The sequence below is a fragment of the Stegostoma tigrinum genome, chromosome 37 (genome assembly GCF_030684315.1).
Source record: "Stegostoma tigrinum isolate sSteTig4 chromosome 37, sSteTig4.hap1, whole genome shotgun sequence".
Classification (NCBI taxonomy): Eukaryota; Metazoa; Chordata; class Chondrichthyes; order Orectolobiformes; family Stegostomatidae; genus Stegostoma; species Stegostoma tigrinum.
In genome coordinates, this window is record NC_081390.1 from 23,057,859 (window position 1) to 23,071,858 (window position 14,000).

At 44.4% G+C, this 14,000-nt stretch overlaps 2 protein-coding genes across 3 annotated transcripts in view; one reads left to right on the top strand and one right to left on the bottom strand.

The window, feature by feature from the left end:
- cdh23 (cadherin-related 23) overlaps positions 1–14,000 on the bottom strand; it is an 807,091-nt gene that overhangs the window by 340,872 nt on the left and 452,219 nt on the right. The window contains exons 18-20 of the mRNA XM_059640347.1: positions 8,876–8,948; positions 8,185–8,301; positions 5,558–5,670 (exon numbers count right to left, since the gene is read on the bottom strand). Coding sequence (XP_059496330.1) covers positions 5,558–5,670; positions 8,185–8,301; positions 8,876–8,948 — 303 coding nt within the window. The remainder of the gene's footprint in view (positions 1–5,557; positions 5,671–8,184; positions 8,302–8,875; positions 8,949–14,000) is intronic.
- LOC125467598 (uncharacterized protein C10orf105-like) overlaps positions 1–14,000 on the top strand; it is a 122,024-nt gene that overhangs the window by 71,904 nt on the left and 36,120 nt on the right. The gene's annotated exons all lie outside the window — the stretch shown is intronic.

Sequence of the window (14,000 nt, forward strand, 5' to 3'; positions counted from 1 at the left end):
AATAAACTTAAGGAGGAGTAAGACAGACTTCGAGTAGAGTTGCCGGAAGGCTGATGGAGAGCAGACAAGGAAAGTGGAATTGAGGCTGAGATGAGATCAACCACCATCGTAATGAATGGAAGAGCAGGCTCGAGGGGCTGAATGGCCTACTCCTCCTCTTGATTCTTACGCTTGGAGAAAGGTTTGAAAGCACATGCATTAATCAGAGTCGAATGTTCCAGATGTGGTGTGAAAGGTCAAACTACTCAAAGTTAAGTAAAACACACCCTATTTAAACTCTATCGTTAAAACACAAACAAAAGAAAGAGGAATTTTGAATAACTTATCTATTGGAAAACTTAACCGAATAATGGATAGAGTAACTATTACTAATTGGCTGTTCCATTATAGTGACATCCTATAAACACACGTGATGGCAAAAAGGCGAATTCAGACACAAACTCTTGCATGCACATCTCCAATCCAGGAGGAAATAACATCAAGAGAAAGTTCAGAAAGAATAACAAGAATAACAACCAGGGGTCATTCACTGAAGTTTCCAACTGTTTTGAGACTTCAATGGCTTCTGCTGCTTAAAGCTAGAAAGCCTGGTCTATGAGAGCTGGCCACACCCAGGCTGCTCCTATTGTTTCAACTTTTCCAAAATAACCTCAAGGCCTCGCAAGTTGTTTACTCAAGTCACTTTCAGCAGCCAGTTATACATCTCTGCCTTACAACCTCTCTTCAAAAAAAAACAAAACCAGGACAAACTTTTAAAATGACAGCACCATAAAATTCAGCTGCCCTCACTTCATCACAAAGGACGTACAGCTGTGATTTAGCTGTGTATCCCTTTATCAACAACAGGGAGATGGAAACAGTTGAGAAGAGTTTCTTTGTAAAGCAGAGACGAACTTTGAGGAAGGAAGTGATACAGAGGATTATTTGACAACATTTTGTAACGCACTGAGATGGACAGGTAATGCGGCTCTAAGGAAAGCACTTAGTGCAGACTGCAAGGGCAGGATTATGGACATACTGATCAAATAAATAAGCTTTAAGCAAAGTTTGAGGTTGAAAGCAGAATTTCTTTGCTAAGACATGCATGAGTAGTGATGGATCCAGATACAGCAATCAGCTCTGCTCCGATATAAAATAAATGGTCAGCTAAGTTCTGATGTAAAGTTGCCAGTATAAAACAAAGGGACCAATTCTAAGGAGGTTACTGTAGCAGGGTGACAGTTTGTTATGCATAAACCGTGTTAGGGTAGCTTTGATTGAGAAAGCAGTTAATAAGGCTTATGGAACCCTGGGCTTTATAAATAGGAGCACATAGTAGAACAATAAGGAAGTTATGGCAAACCTTCATAAAGCAATAGATTGGCCTCAGCTACAGTATTCTGTGCAATTCTGGCCGAGAAAAGGCTTCAGAAGTGATGCAGGGAAAAATGGTTCCAGCCATGAGACACCTCAATAACATAGACAGTTCAGAGCAGCCGGGGTTGCTCACCTGACAGGAGATTTTATTGAATCATATGATCACTACAGTGTGGAAGCAGGCCATGAGGCCCACTGAGTGCACACCAACCCTCCAAAGAGCAGCCCACCCAGACTCACCCCGCCTACCCTATAACCCTGCATTCCCCATGGCTAACCGACCTTGCCTACACAGCCCTGGACACTATGGGCGATTTCCCATGGCCAGTCCACCCTAACTTCCATGTCTTTAGACTGTGGGAGGAAGCCGGAGCACCCGGAGGAAACCCACGCAGACACGGCGAGATTAAGAGGTGACCGTATAAAATTCTATAAGGGGTACAGATAGGGTTAATGGCAGGAGTCTTTTCCCTAGGATGAAGGATTTCAAGACTACGGGCCACATTTTAAGGTAAGAGGAGAGGGATTTACAAAAGACGTTGCGCAGACGGTGATGAGCATATGGAAAGAACTTCCCCAGAAGTGGTGGATGCGCGCACAATTACAATGTTTAAAAGACAGTTGGATAAATAGCTGAATAGAAAAGGTTTGGAGGGATATGGGCCAGGAGCCGGCAGGTGGGACTAGCTTAGTTTGGGATTACATTCGAGTCTGTTTCCGTGCTGTATGACTCTATGGCTACACACAGACACTCGCCCGAGGGCGGAATCAAACCTGGTTCCCTGGTGCTGTGAGGCAGCAGTGCTAACCACCGAGCCACCGTGCTGAGGTGATCCTTGAGAGCGCTGGACACAGCAGATGGGGAGAAATAGTTTTAATGCAGTGAGTGGTTAGAACCTGGTAAGCAATGTGCTGTCTGAGAGTGTGGTGAATGAACTGTGGTGTGGTCTTTAGCATTCAGCGGGCTATTTGTAACTAAAGGAGCAATAGAACATAGAACATAGAACATTACAGCACAGCACAGGCCCTTTGGCCCTCCATGTTGTGCTGACCTGTCATAGCGATCTCAAGCCCATCTAACCTACACTATTCCATGTACGTCCATATGCTTGTCCAATGACGACTTAAATGTACCTAAAGTTGGCGAATCTACTACTGTTGCAGGCAAAGCGTTCCATTCCCTTACTACTCTGAGTGAAGAAACTACCTCTGACATCTGTCCTATATCTTTCACTCGTCAATTTAAAGCTATGGCCCTCATGCTCGCCGTCACCAACCTAGGAAAAAGGCTCTCCCAATCGACCCCTCTGATTATTTTATATGTTTCAATTAAGTCACCTCTCAAATACTTACATTAGCTCCTGTAACATAACAGTTAGACAAGGTTAATGTAGTGTTGAAAGATTCAACAGATGTCAATGACAGCTCTTTGTGTGTACACAGGTTACAGTCACAGGTACATCAGTGTCTGGGCTAATGCAAACAGGACTGTGTTTTCAGCGGCATGTCATGCTTCAAGTGACTCTAGTTAAAATGGAATCTGAGACATTTAATAACATCAGGTCACATGCTATGGTACAGTGATGATATCATGAGCATGTCTCTTAAAGGTACATTGTTAGTTGTGAGACATAATATAATAGTGGAGGCAGATTTGTTCTTGGCTTTCAAAAGGGAATTGGAATAATAGCCTGAAGAGTAATTACTTACAGGGCTACGGGGAAAGGGTTGTAGGGGTACAAGGATGGGATATAAGGATCACGCAAATAAAACCATTCTTACAGAGGTTACCGCAGGGCGAACTGTCTCAGTCTGTGTTCCTAACATTCACGGTTGATAAAGAAATTTTGGAGCAAAGTACAGAGAAAGCAGAGGTATAGATAGAGTAGACAGCCAGAGACTTTTTCTGAGGGTGGAAGTAGTTATTATGAGGGGGCATAGTTTTAAAGTGAGTGGAAGTAGATATAGGGGTGACATCAGAGGTAAGTTCTTTACTCAGAGAGTGGTTGGGGCATGGAATACATTGTCGGAGAGGGTAGTGGAGTTGGCCTCATTAGGGGCATTTAAGTGGCTATTAGATAAGCATATAGATGATAGTATAAGGTAGGGGTGGAGGTTAGATAGACCTTAAGATTAGGGTAAAGGTTTGGCACAACATCATGGGCCGAAGGGCCTGTACTGGGCTGTACTGTTCTATGTTCCATGTTCTAGATCAAACTAGATTCCTTGCATGACAGGTCACCAAATATTCTTTGAGATAGCCAGCAAGGCAGGGACAATTCTTATGCACTACTTGAAGGATAAATCCCATGTCTGTTTTCAGATGTTGACTGTGGTATGGAATTCCAGTGTTTTCTATTTCAGATGTACAATATTTCTATACTTTCTTTTAAGGGCAGTTACACCACCACTTGCTTGTTGCTGCAGTAAGGGAGCTGTTACAGCTGTAAAGGAGTCAGGCACATCAAAATGACTAGATATGCCACATTATATAAACAATACTGATGCACTGGAGGATTGGGCTTCAGAAACTTCACAAGGATGATACCAGGGAATATGTCCTTCAGGTATGGTTGAACAGAGATAGTAAGAACTGCAGATGCTGGAGTCAGAGATAACTCAGTGTGGAGCTGGATGAACAGAGCAGGCCAGGCAGCATCAGAGGAGCAGGAAAGCTGACGTTTCAGGGACCCTTCCTCAGAAAAGTTGAATGGTTGAATAGGCTGTGCCTCTTACTAACAGAAAGCTGGGTTCTGGATATCATCACCAACCCAAGGAAACCTAAACAGATAAATAGAAAGCGGGACATAACACCAGCGCTTCATCGGAGGCTCACTGATGATGTTACCTAGAATGGTGACGAAACGTCTGAAAACCAACCTTCCAGCTCAGCGAGCAAACTCACATCCAGAACCTCAACCTGAGCTACAAATCTTCTCAAAACTCGCTAGAAAGCTGGGTCTAGGAGGGTCTGTAAAATTATGAAAGATTTGTAAAATCATGAGAGGCTTTTGCAGGATGAGTTGAACTCACAGCTGTCTGTATAAAACAGTCATTACAAAGTTCGACAGGGAATTCCAGAGAAACCTCTTCACTCAGACAGCAGTGAGAATGCAGAGTAGGTGAAGGCAGTAGTACAGATGCATTTAAGGGCAGGTTAGATGAGATCTCAAGAGCTAACGAAATACAAGATTACGTTGATAGGGGTGTGAGACCATAGGAAGACCATAAGAAATAGAAACAGGAGCAGGGTATTCGATCCCCCGAACATGCTCCGCCATTCCATAGGATCATAGCTGATCCAACATTCCTCAAGTCCACTTTCCTGCACTTTCCCTATAATCCTTGATTCTCTAACTGATAAAAAATCTATCTCAACCTTACATGTACACAGGGACTTTGCCCCGAAAGCTCTCTGTGGCAAGGAGCTCCAAAGACCCACAACACTCTGACAGAAGAAATTGCTCCCTATCTCAGTGTCAAATTGACACGCCTTTATTCTGAGACTGTGCCCTCTGGTCCCAGACTTTCCCATGAGGGGAAACACCCTCTCAACATTTGGGGCAACACGGTGGCTCAATTGTGAGTGTTCCTGCCTCACAGCACCAGAGTTCGGGGTTTGATTCCACCCTTGGGCAACCTCTTTATTCATTCACAGTATGAGGGCATCGCTGGCCAGGCAGCACTTATTGCCCATCCCTAATTGCCCAGACAGCAGCTAAGAGTCAACTACATTGCTGTGGGTTTGGAGTCACTTGTAGGCCAGACCAGGTAAGGATGGCAGTTTCCTTCCCTAAATGACATTAGTGAACCAGATGGGTTCTTCCAACAATCAACAATGGTCATCATTAGACTCTTAATTCCAGATATTTATTGAATTTAAATTCCAACATGTGCTGTGAGGGGCTTCAAACCTGGTCCCCTGGTGCAGGTATCCTCTCGCTTACTCCCTACCCCAACTCCCTCCTTGTTTTCTGCATATAAACCAGTATTTTCCCAGCTACCATCAGTTCTGAGGAAGCAACACTGGATCCGAAATGTTAACTCTGATTTTTTCCGCACAGATGCTGCCAGGCCTGCTGAACTTTTCCAGCACCTTCTGATTTTGTTCCTGATTCACTGCATCCGCAGGTCTTTTGATTTTTATTAAACAATAGCCCCTTGTTTGCTGCAAACAGGTAGATATTGCTGTATTACTCACCGTGGCTATCCCAGTTTTCTGATTGTTTGCAACTCCACCATCTACGGCTCGGACAATCAGGATGTATTCAAATTTGGTTTCTCTGTCTAGCAGCGAGGTTGTTGTGATTTCTCCTACAAGAAAGTGTACAGAATATGACAACAGGAGTAAAATTGTCACTGCATTAAATTCAAGACATACTGAAACTGTTTCCTGGGAAAGGAGTTAAACCAACAAGATTGACTTAGGAAACATCTCAGCTTTAACTGATCAAATGGCACAAGAAAATAGACAGGCTAAACAAGAAGGAGAACAACAATGATAAAACCTAGAAATGACAATCCTGCTTCAAACAGGAGTTCTACGTTGAGGTATACGCGACAAGTTCAGACCAGAACTATCATTCTCACGTCGTTCTACATTTTACTGCTCCTGGCACCTGATGATACAGTATATAGCGAAGGCATAGCTCTGTGTAACTCAATCATCACCTTTATGATTAATCACTGTAAACTGGTACATGTCGAGACCATTGCAGCTCCAGCTCTTGATGTTGAGGGAAGCTGGCTCAGGCTCAGGTCCCTTGTCAGAATGAGATGTCCAGCTTCCCTCCCTGATCTTTGATTTTAAATATTTGGGTGTTAGTAAGAACATAAATATTTTGTCTAAGTTTTTTTCTGGCTTGCACTCATAGGACAATTTGCAAGAAAGACCTAATTTAGGGGGAACAACACCGATACCGTGTGAGAGGAGAGAGTTTATGGGACCCAAGATAGTACTTCCAGGTGAGTTACTGCAGCCTGTTCTGCTCTTCACCACTTCGTGGCTGAGATGGGTTTCAGCCCCATCTTGGTCCCATTTACTTTGATATTCTTGCAAATTGGCCTGACGAGAACAAGACAAAAAGTTTCAGCAACATCTGCCTTAGAATTTTTTTTTTGACATTCTTCAGCTTTCCCCCATTCTTCAGCTTTCGATGCTCCTGAGGTATCCAAAATGTAGTGAAGCCGTTTGTCCCAATGCTGGGAGCTCGGTGCACCATGGAGTGTCTGCAAGTTAGCGAGGCTACACAATGCACACTTGGGGTTAAAGGGCCGAAGGACATCATCACATTTTTAATCAGTTGTTTGAGGAACTGCAATGTCAGCACCAGTTTAACTGAAATTGTTTTGAGATAAAAAAAATCTGCAATTGCTGAATCCAAGGTAGACAAACAGGAGGCTGGAAGGACACGGCAGACCAGGCAGCATCTGAAGGAAAGGAGCAGTCAATGTCTCCAGTATTACCCTTCTTTGGGACTGGATGTGGGCATAGGGGGAGCCTTCAGTATTTCCCTCTCCAACAGACCCATCTGATGAGGAGATGTTCCATTCCCAGGTATCTTGGATGACTGTCTTTTTCAAACAATGCTCTCCCACTCTCCCCCACGGTCCCACCTTCACCCCCAACCCCCAACCCCCAACCCCTCCGCCCCCAACCCCCAAATCTCCCACTGTCATCTAGACACCTTTACACTGCGCCTCCTCTACTTCCTGTTCCACAGCTCTTAACTACACCCCTCCCTCCAAACGTAATAAAGAAAGGGTCCCCCTTATCCTCACTTTCCACCCCACCAGCCTCTGCATCTAACGTATCATCCTCAAACACTTCCAACTCCAATTAGACCTAACCACCCAGAACATCTTCCACTCCTCACCCCTCTATGCATTCTGCAAAGACCATTCCCTTCACTACTCCTCAGTTTGCACCACACTCCCCACTAACCACTCCAATCCACCCGATACATTCTCCTGTAACTGTAAGATGCAACACCTGCCCAAACACCATCTTTCTCACCTCCATTCAGGGCCCTAAACAGCCCTTCCAAGTGAGTCAGAGCTTCACCTGCATCTCCTCCAACCTAGTCTATGGCATCCGGTTCTCCCGATGTGGCCTTCGCTATATCGGTGTGACCAAATGTAGACTAGGTGACCATTTCGCCGAGTGCCTTCGACTGGCCTGCAATGGCCAACTTAAACTCCTGGTCACCACCCATTTCAACACTGCTCCGTACCCCTCACCCAATTCCCTTTCTGACACGTCTGTCCTCAGCCTCCTCCAGTGTCGCAGTGACTCGGAATGCAAATTTGAGGAACAACACCTTATCTTCTTCCTGGGCACCCTACAGCCTGGAGGACTCAATATTGAGTTCTCCAATTCCAAGTAACCTTACCATCTGTTCCCTGGATCCCCTTCCAGCCCCATCTCCTCCCTTCCATTCCACCTTCTGACCTTCCCTTCCGGCCACCAACTAGATTCAACACTCCCATCGGCCAACCAGGTCATACTACTGGTATTCACCATTCTGTTACTAGCCCCCTCCCCTCCCACTGTATCTGTAACTCTTCCTACCCCCACCTCCAGTCGTGAAAAAGCGTGATATCTGAAACGGTGACTTCCCCTTTCCTCCAGATGTTGCCAAAATTGTTTTGAGTTGGGTACTAAGGGGGCTTTGTGAATTCGAAAGGGAATGAGTTATTTACAAGAAGAGGGTTTCAGGCTGCGCCTTCCGGTGGCCACATGGATACTTCCACCGTTCAATTTTCTTGGCTAAATCGATACTTTGCTCAACAAAGACTTTGTGGGATTGTTTGGCTCAGTTTCACTACCTGAACGGGTGTTGATCCTGAACTGGGACGATCCCTCGAGAGAGTAGATGATTGACTCTTGGCCATACTCCCGAGATTGGTCCAAATCAGATGCAGATACAAACAATACTGTGGCGCCTGAGAAAGAGAGAGGGAGGGAGAGAGAGACAGGAAATGTGACAGAGCATTCCCTTCACTACTCCTCAGTTTGCACCACACTCCCCACTAACCACTCCAATCCACCCGATACATTCTCCTGTAACTGTAAGATGCAACACCTGCCCAAACACCATCTTTCTCACCTCCATTCAGGGCCCTAAACAGCCCTTCCAAGTGAGGAAATGTGACAGAGAAGCAGAATGGAATTGCACAAATATACTGAAATGACAGGAATGAACCAGATGGTCCATCAAGCCTGCCCCGCCCCACAACATGATGCCTGAATCATCACAGCAAGACGCTTAACTTCAGTCACTCGCTCCCACCTTGTCAGAATTTGCTGTTTGTGTGACAGGGTGGCACATAGATGGTACCAGCCTTTACCCAGCCCCAAATCATTTTTGAAAAAAATAGACTTTCTCCAGCCCTGGCTCTTTCAAAGTCTATCCACTTTCTCGAGCCCTATAAGAATTTTATATGTTTGAATAAGAACACCCCTCTTCCTTTGAAGCTCTAGAGAAGGTAGACCCAGTTTCTTCAATCTCAGCCTCACCTGCAATTATATTTTCGGGGATTGCGATGATATAGGAAGACTGGCTGAAAGTGGGAGAGTTATCATTTTCATCCTGAAAGACAGACAGATGAAGAAGAATTTACACAACCTTCACCTGGAATCACATACATGACAAACACAGGCATGTTTCAAACAACACAGGAGGAGTAGGTCATTCAGCCTCTTGGGTCTGCTCCACCAGACTTAGCGGTCATGGCTGATCTTCTGTGTCAACTGTATTTTCACAACATATTCCACTATCCCGTCTACTCTTCAGCAGTTAAGAGGGGCCACTCCTTGCAAAGCAGCTTTTGGGGCAGTGAATATGTGGACATCAAGGGTGAGCTACCCTCCCATTAATAACTTGTGGCATTGTGCAGAACTCCAAGGGCTGGTGAACCCAGAAGTGAAGGTCTTGGCATGTCAACCATTGTGGGCATGGAGCCTTAGAGAAGCTGTGCCAGTTAGAGGGAGTAACTGTGCTGAGGTCAACATTTGTTGCTGGTGCCTGATGGCCCTTTTGGTGAGACCATGTCACAGAGCAGTGAAGAGTCTGCACTTATTGCCCATCCGTAATTACCCAGACGGCAGTTAAGAATCAGCCACATTGCTGTGGGTCTGGAGTCACATGTAGATCAGACCAGGTAAGGATGGCAGATTTCCTTCCCTAAAGGACATTAGAGAACTAGATGGGTTTTTACAATAATTGATGACAGTTGCACGAACACCATTACTGAGATTAATTTTCAATTCTGGATTTATTACTTGAACATAAATTCAATCTGAACCTAGGTCATGGAGTCATACAGCACAGAAACACACCCTTCAACCCAACTCGTCCATGCTGACCAGATATCCTGAACTGACCTGGTCCCATTTGCCAGCATTTGGCCTATGTCCCTCTAAACACTTGCAATTCATGAACCCATCCAGATGCCTTTTAAATGTTGTAATGGTACCCACCTCCATCAGATCCATCGGCAGCAAAGTATTAGTCTACTGTCCCAACATGACAAGCTGCAGTAATGATTCACCAGTTTGAGATTTCCTGGAAACCTTCTTCAGAAATAAGTGAACGTTGTTTGTTAAGAGTAAGCAAATCCCATGTAGAATTGCTCAGTGTGTTATATTTATGAATGTGTGGGGGACGAATTTCGGGTAAAGTGTTGGGTTGCAGTCGAGAGTGAGAGGAAGATGTCTCTGCTAGAAGGACGCGCAATTAAACTTGAGAAAGAGCCCAACTGCAGTATCATAAACAACATGTTCCTGATTGCATCCTGGGCTATAAACAGCTTCTGTTCCCTTGCACTGCATGCAGGCAGTTTTGTTTGCTTCCCTCACAAACCAGAGTGAAATAAATAAGTAATGAAATAGATTAATACATAGATTCATAAATAAATAAATAAATAAAGATTCAGATGTCTCGGATGGCAGGAAGTTGTCATCTTTATAGCCTGTCTGTTTAACATGTGGATTTTTATAGCGAGGATCTCTGGAATAAATTAAACGAAAGTAAATATTAAAATAAGTTACACCTGATGAATATCTAAAAGAAATGGCTCTCCCAAAATAATTACCATAAAACTCATGACTTTTATTCAATCCCATTCCCTAAGCATGAATAATGGCACGGAATCCCCAAAAAGTGCAATACAATATTGACTTTGTGACACCTTTGGGGTGTGATGTGATTTGCCTGCTCACGTAAATGTTAAACAGTGCACTAAACTATTCATAGCTCGACCAGTGTCAGGGCTAACCTCTCCCCCACACCAACAAACACAGACCAATCATCTGTACATCCCATGTCATCCATGGGGCTTTGGAGAAACTGCTGTGGTGTTCTGCTTGTGTAACAACAACAGCATTGCTCCTCAGTGTTGCTCCGTTGGTGAGACATTCTGCTATCTGTGTTTAGCTGCCAAGGATAAATTAGTTATTTGGACCTATCAGACTTCATCTTCAATATAAAGTTAGAAGTCGAGTGAAATTACACACAGAATCTGAGACTTGTTCTGAGTAGTGCTCTGCTGTCACACCAGCCATCTTTCAGAAGAGACATTAAAAGGGATTTGCAAAAGTTTGAAAGAAAGGTCATCAGAGTCTACTCTGTCTCTACCTCCACAGATCTCCAACACTTTGTGCTTTTGTTTGTCATGCATCATAAAATCCCTGCAGTGTCGAAGTAGGTCATACTGCCCATTGAGTCCACATCCATCTGTCAAAGAGCACCCAACCAAACTCAACTCCACCCTATCCATGTGACTCAGCATTTCCCATGGGCAATTCACCTTGCCTGCACATCATGGGGCAATTTAGCATGGCCAAAGCACCAGACCTGCACATCTTTGGACTGAGACAGGAAACTGGAGCACCCAGAGAAAACCCACAGACTAATGGGGAGATTGTGCAAATTCCACACAGAAATTGCCCGAGGGTGGAATCAAACCCAAGTCCCTTGTGCTGGGAGGCAGCAGTGCTAACCACTGAGCCACTCGATTTCGGGGAAGACTGGCACAGTTCTTCTTTAAGCCCAGATGAGCATTTATCCCTTAAGCAACATCTCTCTCTCTCTCTCTCTCTCTCTCTCTATCTCTATCTCTCCCTCCCCCTCTCTTGGTCTCTCTCTCTCTCTCCTTGCAGTAGCCATGCCCTGAAAGGACTTTGCATTCCATGGACCTCTGTGTTTGCCCAAGGTTATTCTGGGATAGGTAGCTTGCTGTTGTCGCCTGCAGAATGCTAGTTAGAGATCTCTGGAATTCTTAGTATATCAGCACATTCTGGAAGGATAGGTACTTTACCAATACACCTACTGTCATGCTCCATTTGGGAATCGCACTGCTACTCAAGCTCCATTACTTCTCAAGGGTAAGTAGAAACGGGCGACAAATGTTGGCCCAGCTAGCGGGACCCACAACCCAAGAGAGAATTATAAAATAAAACTCCTGGGTCCTCATACATGTTAATCAAATTACTCAAAGTCACCAATTTTCCTGTTTTGATGGACTCAGGTTATCTGTACTTAACATGAAGCGCAATTTATTACTGTTAAATCAATTCTAACCACAGGAGAACAAAGTTACAAATTTTTAACATACAACCCTGTTAGGCAAACTCTAACCCTCTTCTTAATCCTTTTCTTAAAGCACAGATGTACAGATACAGACAGACGACAAATGAACATGGATGTTTGGCTGGAGAAAAGCATACTGGGAAAATACACTTCAATAGCACCAGTCTAAAGAATTCGATGAAGTGCTCATTTTTCTTGTTCAATAATCTTCTGCTCTCTGATCTCCTCACCTCCAGATTCTTATATTCTTTGCCGGATGTTGGCACTTTGAATTTTCAGTCCTTTAGTTCCTGATTAGAGGCAACAACTTACAGCAAACGGTGGGGGAGAATAGCAAGCTATGTTGTGGTTTTTGGCTACTTCACTGCAAATAGGAACAGACACAGCCTTTCTCCTTTGCAGTCCGGAGGTTTTTACCCCTGTATTCTTCAGCCACTTTCTATTTACTTGCCCAGGAGCCAATGACAGAGCTTTTGACTTGCTAATGATCAACTGACCCCAACTGCACCAATCAATCAATCTGTCTCAGGGCAGAATTAATTCTGCAAACTTGTAGTATTGAGGCGAGGTAGACATCTTCTTCGCCCGCTTGAACAAAGCAACAGGGTAAACACAACCCGTAATGAGATCCAGTAACTTAAAGCCGTAGAACTGTACAACACAGAAACAGACCCTTTGGTCCAACTCATTCATGCTGACCAGGGATCCTAAATTCATTGAGCTGTGTTTGTCAGCATTTGGCCTGTATTCCTCTAAACCTTTCCCATTCATGTACCCATCCAGATGCCTTTTAAATGTTGTAATTGTACCAGCCTCCACCACTTCCTCTGGCAGCTCATTCCTTACACACACCACCCTCTGTGTGAACTTGCTTTTAAAAATACAGCAACTACTTGCAGTCCTTGGTTTAAAGCAGTCATTTTCCCATTTGGGTCCACAAAAGGTTTTTACACTTCCATGGCCTGCAAGTCCTGAGATGGGACTTGAATCTAAAGTGCTACAAACAGAAAAAAACAAGACTGGTTATCTGGCCATTATCTCGCTGCTATATAGGGGAATTTTCTGCTCGTAGGTTGACTGCGATGTCTTCTACATTACAACAATACTACACTTCAAACATATCTAATTGGTTGTCATGTGCTCTGATGCATCCGGAGATTATGAAAGGTGCCATACAGATGTAGGTCTCCCTCCGGATTGTATAAACCAATGTAGCAAGGGCAGTAAATCAACAGATATTTATCTAGACCTTGTCTGGTAGAATTCCTGAAAGACATTGCTGTCAACACAAGGAACCGCATTGAACACCTCACTTACAAAATCAATCCACACTCTCCAGCCTCAGACACTAACATTCATAGAACATAGAACATTACAGCACAGTACAGGCCCTTCGGCCCTCGACGTTGTGCCGATCTGTCATACCGATCTCAAGCCCATCTAACCTACACTATTCCATGTACGTCCATATGCTTGTCCAATGACGACTTAAATGTACCTAAAGTTGGCGAATCTACTACCGTTGCAGGCAATGCGTTCCATTCCCTTACTACTCTGAGTAAAGAAACTACCTCTGACATCTGTCCTATATCTTTCACCCCGCAATTTAAAGCTATGCCCCCTCGTGCTCGCCTTCACCATCCTAGGAGAAAGGCTCTCCCTATCCACCCTATCTAACCCTCTGATTATTTTATATGTTTCAATTAAGTCACCTCTCAACCTTCTTTTCACTAATGAAAACAGCCTCAAGTCCCTCAGCCTTTCCTCGTAAGACCTTCCCTCCGTACCAGGCAACATCCTAGTAAATCTCCTCTGCACCCTTTCCAAAGCTTCCACATCCTTCTTATAAATGCGGTGACCAGAACTGTACACAATACTCCAAGTGCGGCCGCACCAGAGTTTTGTACAGCTTCACCATAACCTCTTGGTTCCGGAACTCGATCCCTCTATTTATAAAAGCTAAAACACTGTATGCCTTCTTAACAGCCCTGTCAACCTGGGTGGCAACTTTCAAGGATCTGTGTATATGGACACCGAGTTCTCTCTGCTCAT